Raw genomic sequence first — 6,620 nt, 5'->3', positions numbered from 1 at the left:
ATTCTGTTTTATTAAAACTACAGATTCTACAAAGATGCAGTGCAATCTTATACAATAGGTGCTTTCTTCCTCTCTCCTCCACCTCCTCCTCTCTGTCAATTATTGGTTGAGATCCTCCTGATTTTCATCGTGACAGATTTGATGGTGTGAGGGACTCCATTGTGTCTCCAGGTGTCCCACAGGATGCTCGTCCTCTGGGGGTTCTGCTCTGGGTCTTCGGGGGAGCCGTTGAGGTTTGCCAGGCCGCACTGGTTGAACCACCATCCCGTCTGGTTTTGCTGAGTGCTGCAGCTCTCCACCGTGCGGCCGTCGATGGAGCAGGAAGGGTTGCAGCCGTCGTTGTCCACATCCGGGGCGCTGAACGGAGCCGTGTCCTGGTTCTCATCCTGGTCGTATCCACGAAACGCATCGCCTGCACAACACACACGGAAATGTACACAGGTATGCAGATGTGAAGACATACCTGTAATAATTGTGAACGTTCGTTACTGTCTTGTATTATTAAGTCTCACCAGCACTGCCTGCATATCTGCCCAGGTGTATACTGAAGAACAGGGTTTCATTATCCAGGTCGAAATCATCATATGATGCGTAAGAGGTGACGTCGTCGTGGGACACCAGAGCGATGTGAAGTTGGAACCGAGTATCTTTCTGGTTTAGGATATGAAAAACCTTCTTCAGACCCAACCAGTGTTCTCCTACACAAACAGTGTGCAGTTAGTATTATCAATGGATGCATCTTAAAATCCATCTTAAAGATTACATACATTTAAAAAACATTTTTTTCCAAGATATTACCAAGACACTTAAAAGCAGAAGAAAAAAACAAGCATTAAACCGCATATGCAATAGAAACATGTAACGTCATTATAAAACACTGTAACAGCAACTGTTGGGGCTTATCACCAATCATCAATGTTGGACCTAATCAATGCTCTTGTGGTTGAATGGGAACTCAGAAGAGCACAGTTCAACAATCACAACTGGGTGTTTTTAGACCGAGTGGTGTATGTTAGCGGTCTGCATGTTAACTGATCTTCTTGAGCAGTGAGCTGACACACCTGGAATACATTAGCAGTTACTCACACCCCAACTTCCTCCATATTTTGGCTTTAAAGCTCAAAACAGGAAACATGTTTATGTCACTGTCTAAGTGAGTTCATACAACCTGCAAGGTTTCCGAAGCCGTCGGCATAATCAGCCCAGGGTCGTTTGAAGTCAGTCAATCCATCAGTCCTCCGTTGCATCACTGTCCAGCCGCCTCCCATGTAGTCCATCTCACAGAAAACCTGCAGCACATGTCGTGGTTTGAGTGGCGGTTGGCCTTTAAGTGACAGACTGTGAATGAGTGGAGTGTCAGCGCGCCTCTATACCTCAAAGGAAGAGTCTGTATTCTCTGGGTGGACGATGTAAATACCACTGGGGATCTTGGGGACGACTGACAAAAGATTGTCCTTGATGTCGCTGCAGTCTCGTCCTGATCAAAGCCAACGCATTTTAAACATCAGGAAGAACAGTAACGTTCAGTAAAGGATACACAGTTAAGGAATTAGGATCTTTGATTAGTTGGTCATTTAAACATTCACATATACTGAAAGATGAACTGCTCCTTTATAAATTGAGAATGTTCTCCTACTTCCGATGCCAGTTCCATCGTCAAACATTCCATCACAATGATCCTACATTTCACATAATGCAACTATTGCTAAACCTGTCGTTCAAATTTCACAACCCTCGCTTGTTAGCAGGCTTTCAGAGATCACCAAGGTTATTTAATCCAGACCAAGCTCCTACAGAGTCACTCATTAGGACTAGTAAATTAGTATTCATGTGTAAAATTGGTGGAATCTGTATATATGAATGTGTTTGTGTGAGTTACCGTGGGATTGCACCGGTTTGATGGAGTACATCTCAGTGTTGCTCCTCTGAACCTCGGAGCTGAGCATCTGCACTTTGGTCATCAGCTCTGTGACCTGGAAATGTGACACTACTGTACATGCAGCCCAGCCAATCAAATGATTACAACCTCTGTCACCAGGAGGAGAGAAGGAGGCTCCACTCTACCTGACTGCTGAGGATGTCCAGCGCTCCCTGCTGCTCCTCCATCACATCCCTGATCAGCTTCCGGGTGCTGCGTCCAAACACCAACAGAGACTGCTGTAACTGGCCTATAAACACACACACACACACACACACACACACACACACACACACACACGCACACACACACACACGATTTGAACAGATGATGATGATGATGATAGATGTAACAACACCACCAAGAAAGATCATTTATTTTACCACAGATTGAATGTTTCTCATCTCGTAGTAGCTTGACGGTGATGTCACATGGGATGGAGCACGTGTTCCGACCTTTGACCCCTGCGGGATGTTTCTGTCCTTTGACAGAATCATCAGAGAAGTCCTCGTTGACTATTTCTGATTGGTTGAAATTAGTTCTGTTTTCCGTGTTCTGGCAATCAAAGGAGAACTACAGTAAGTATTACAGGTGTAACTGTGTCTGATTCTGATCAATCTACCTCGGTAGGATATGAAATTATTAACTATATTACTAAGGTATAAGACATCATGGTTGGTTACAAAGACACACACACATACAATTAATATTAATATTAAAAACTAATAAAACAAAAGAGAGATTATAATCCTTCAATGATGCCCGACTCTAAACCCTTTGATCTTCCTGCCTGCATCAGCATTTATTTAAGCAATTCATATCTGCAAAAAAGATTATACATATAATACAAAAAATTCCTGATGACCGACTTATGGTGAAAACATTTCTGTCATGCATATCATACATACTGCGGAGGAAAGCAGATGAGGCACAAGCAGCAGGATGACAGTTGTTGTCCACATCATGTCAGTGTCGTCTGACTGTGGGATTATTTCCTGAACTCTGTCCTCTCCGTCACCAGCAGACACTCCTTCATTTAAGCGTTTTTATTTTTCCACTGAGTCTGCTCTTTTCCCCCTCACATGTCAACCCGTCTACCACGTCTCGTCTGAATCTGCTCCCTCCTCTCAGTTGTCAAACTTCTCCTCTCTGACTGCCTCTCGCTCTCCAACTCTGTCAGTCACTCCCACTTTTTCATGTAAATTCCCATGACAACGTCCCCCGTAACAGCGTGTCAAATTTGTAAACGGGCTGGTGATAAAAGCCTGGATATGTTTCTGACAAGGAGCCGAATGTGCTGATTCCAGATTTGTGGTTGAGGGTGATACCTTCCCCCTCAGTGTGTCTATTACCAGACATTGTTGTTTTACAGGTTATATCCTGCCGCCATGAGAAACAGATGTGTGGAAAAGGGAAATGGGCAGCTTGTTTTGAGGTGGGAGCACGTGTTTGCGTGAGAGCTGAGGGTAGGTATCTCAGCCTCGTGTGCTCATATATCCAACCCCTTCCCTTTTCTCTCTGACCACTGACTCATACATCTGAAAACAGCCTCCCAGAGGGTCAGACCAATTATTTCTGTTAACAGGGCAGTTAAGCAGCGAGGAAAGTGAAAAGAGCAACAGCACATTCCTGTCAGGGTCCAGCTGGAGCCGGCCGGCCGGCCTCGTCGCGTCCCCGGAAATCTTTGCTGTGAGATCCAAAGAAAAACGTTGCTGTTGTTCTGAAACCTGTGTGAGTTTACAGCTGTGGTCAGTGGGAGGAATGTGAGAAGCCTGGTGCCCCAGCCTCGGGGGCCCCCACATCTGTCCTCTGTTACATGCTCCCGTAAAGGGTACGCATGTGAATGACACATTATATCTGCCGGGCGAGACACAGACATTCAGTCTCTTTATCAGATAGGCCTCTCTTCTTGTGTCCTTGTGAAGGTATAATTCATCGAAATCAATTACGTCCTCAGAAATGCACTTGTTCACTTTCTTGCTCATTTTTGTCTCTAAATATGGAGACAGTTAACTTAGCTCAGCATAAAGGGGGGAAACATGCGTTCCATTCTTAATGCTACGCTAAGCTAACCAGCTGTTGCTTTCATATTTTTCCGACAGAGTGACAATGGAAGCAAAAAAAGTATGTTTTCCAAATTGCTGACCATGGAAACAACTAGCACTGCTCTTTCCAAAGGAAACAAAATCCACCTAACATACTTTTTTAAAATAACGATTCAACAATTTGTCGTTTTTACATTTCAGGTGTTTGTAAGTGTTCAGAAGCGAGCAGTAGAACACAGGATGCTGATCTTTGGATATAAAAGAAAGATTTTATTTAACAGAAAAATGAGAAAAAGATAAATAATTAGACCTTAAAAGAGTTAATTGAAACAGGACTGAACTCTGCGGCAAAGTAACTCAAAATAAATAAATGTGGAAGTGAGTGGAAATGGCTTGTGTTGGTCTGCTGGTGTGGCTGTGGGTGCGGCCATCACACATGGATTAAACAAACCAGAAATAACATTAGAGGTTTTTAGAAGAGGACAAAACCACGGTAGCTGTTTCCCTGCTATTCTCCAGTTCTCTAAGCTAATAGCCTGTTGGCTGCAGCTGCATGCTTCAGACAGTCGGCTATGAATCTTATTGTGAAATTACTTATTTGTTCAGATAGACCAGTTTTCCATTGTAGTTGCTTTGTCTGGGGGTGTGAATAGGCTCCTGATAAGTTGCCCGTACGTCACTGGTCTGGTGATGACCCCTGATTTTGCAGGAAAAGGGATTAAAAACAGTTTGGGGTTGATTTGGCTCAGAAAAAGAAGTCCTGCAGAGGTAATAATCACAAGACCAGAGAAACAGCTACATCACCTCCACAACATCTGCTCCTGCTCCACTGCAGTAAAACAGTAGCTGCATTGTTTTTATGAATCATTATGAGAGGAATGAAAAACCAAATGTGTTACCTAGGTGTAAAGGTATGACAGTGCCATCTGCTGCACTTTGGTTTGTATTACATTACAATTATGCCTATGTTGACCTTCTTTCCGGTGGAATTCTCCACACAGAGAAACAACTGATCATTTCACTACAAATAGTCCTTTTTTTGATCAACGATAACTTGACCTCATGTATAAAAATACATGGCCTTGTTCATTGATTTAGCTACGGCTGTATTCACAACACAGCCTTTGAATAGTACTGGTGTGAATACAGAGTGAAACAAATATATAGAAAGAAAATGAGTTCAGATTTAAAATCATATTGTTTTCCTCTTATACGGTAAATAAATTGGAATCTGGATGTACAGTTCTGCTCAACAGGAGTTACATAGAGACTCCAGAGTCACCAGCTAAAATTAGGTTACCAATAATGAAAGGGCTCAAGTTACAACACACATGCATACACACACACACTCTGTTTACTGTACAAGAAAGAAAACTACAGTCCGAAAAATACCCCAATATGTTGACACTCATCAAGGCTAATGTGGCTGATTGAGAAGAAATGTTTGTTTTTTATCATCTGAACGTCAAATAAAAGTATTGGTTGACAGTTGACAGTAAATCCATAAATGTAGAACCAACTGGTGAAATCTAAATACAAATTATTACACATACACCTTTTAAAACTCCATAACATTCAGTTTCCTCCCTGTATCGTCCTTAAAGAAGCCTATTAAAATCGTTTTAATATATTCCACATTGTTTGACAGGACATTAACTCTTAAGATTAGATTCAACTTGCTCACAGCCAGAAGGCCAAACATGCAGAATGCAGTTTAGCATCTAACCAGATGCTAACAGCAATAATTATAAAAAGAAGCAATTATTAAAAGAATAACCATGAATCACTGGGGTTGTAAAAGAGGGATAGAACTCTAATATTTACAAACACAACAATAGACACAGTGTGAAGTGTATCAATGTGTGTTCTGTGTGTAAACAGTCGGCCTTTATATTCTGTTTCAGGTCATCCTAACTGCATTGAAGCTTCCTGATATTTACACTGAATGAAAGATTTAAACCCAGTACTACACATTTTATACCCACAACATTCACATATAGAAATAACCTTGATGCAACATGTATCATTTTATACACATTTTCAAAAATTCCAAAAATGAAAACCAACATAATTGAAAACGTTCGGATATCCACTGGATATTAAAATAATGAATTAATGTTAGGGGGTTCATTTGTATAATAAAAATATGATTTGGTCGTTTATCATTCCTTGTTTATTTAATCTCTTTATCCATTGGGTAACATGTATTGAATGTATCTATAGCAAGTTCAATATGTATATGTTTTGTCCTATTAAATATCCATTCATATGTTTTTTAACCATTTGTAAGACTTTCCATGTCCACTATCCCTCGTATTGACTCCGGTGGATTATAATGACTCAATGATTGAATGAGTTATGGGACGCCTAACACCAGTCCAGGCAGACATACTTTCTTGAATTCAATGTGTTGGCCAGCTGAGCTCCGGCTCACCGCGCGCATGTCTGCCACCAGGGGGCAGGACGCTGTGGCTGCGCGCTACTGCATGGACAAACAGGCTCCGGCTGGGTTGGCCTCATCAGGGGCGGATGTTTTCTCTGTACAACTTCCCAATCACCCCTCCCCAACACTCCCCCCTCCCAAAAAAAACTCCAGACCAGATCCAGGCCCGAATAAAAATGACTCTCTCAGTGTCCTTTCTCCTCATGTCTGGTTG

The 6,620-nt window shown here is 42.1% G+C and overlaps 1 protein-coding gene across 1 annotated transcript; it reads right to left on the bottom strand.

The window, feature by feature from the left end:
• On the bottom strand, positions 1–3,040 carry angptl5 (angiopoietin-like 5). Its single transcript, XM_084028445.1, has 8 exons — positions 2,827–3,040; positions 2,302–2,473; positions 2,065–2,168; positions 1,880–1,973; positions 1,374–1,477; positions 1,169–1,289; positions 513–698; positions 1–412 (listed from the first exon to the last, which is right to left on the bottom strand). Exons 1-8 carry the CDS (start codon positions 2,881–2,883, stop codon positions 96–98), a joined length of 1,155 nt encoding a protein of 384 aa, XP_083884571.1. The 5' UTR covers positions 2,884–3,040; the 3' UTR covers positions 1–95.
• Between the last annotated feature and the right edge of the window lie 3,580 nt (positions 3,041–6,620).

This window comes from Eutrigla gurnardus (assembly GCF_963514095.1).
Source record: "Eutrigla gurnardus genome assembly, chromosome: 15".
In the NCBI taxonomy this organism is placed as follows: Eukaryota; Metazoa; Chordata; class Actinopteri; order Perciformes; family Triglidae; genus Eutrigla; species Eutrigla gurnardus.
The sequence above is the reverse complement of the archived record's forward strand: the minus strand, read 5'-3'. Positions and strand labels throughout refer to the sequence as shown.

Excerpts from the sequence above, each read along its gene's own strand:
- angptl5 (XM_084028445.1), bottom strand. The coding sequence starts at position 2,883 with ATGATGTGGACAACAACTGTCATCCTGCTGCTTGTGCCTCATCTGCTT. Across the intron at positions 1,974-2,064 it reads TGGACATCCTCAGCAGTCAG|GTCACAGAGCTGATGACCAA; the intron begins GTAGAGTGGAGC and ends TCACATTTCCAG. Across the intron at positions 699-1,168 it reads CGGCTTCGGAAACCTTGCAG|GAGAACACTGGTTGGGTCTG; the intron begins GTTGTATGAACT and ends CTGTTTGTGTAG.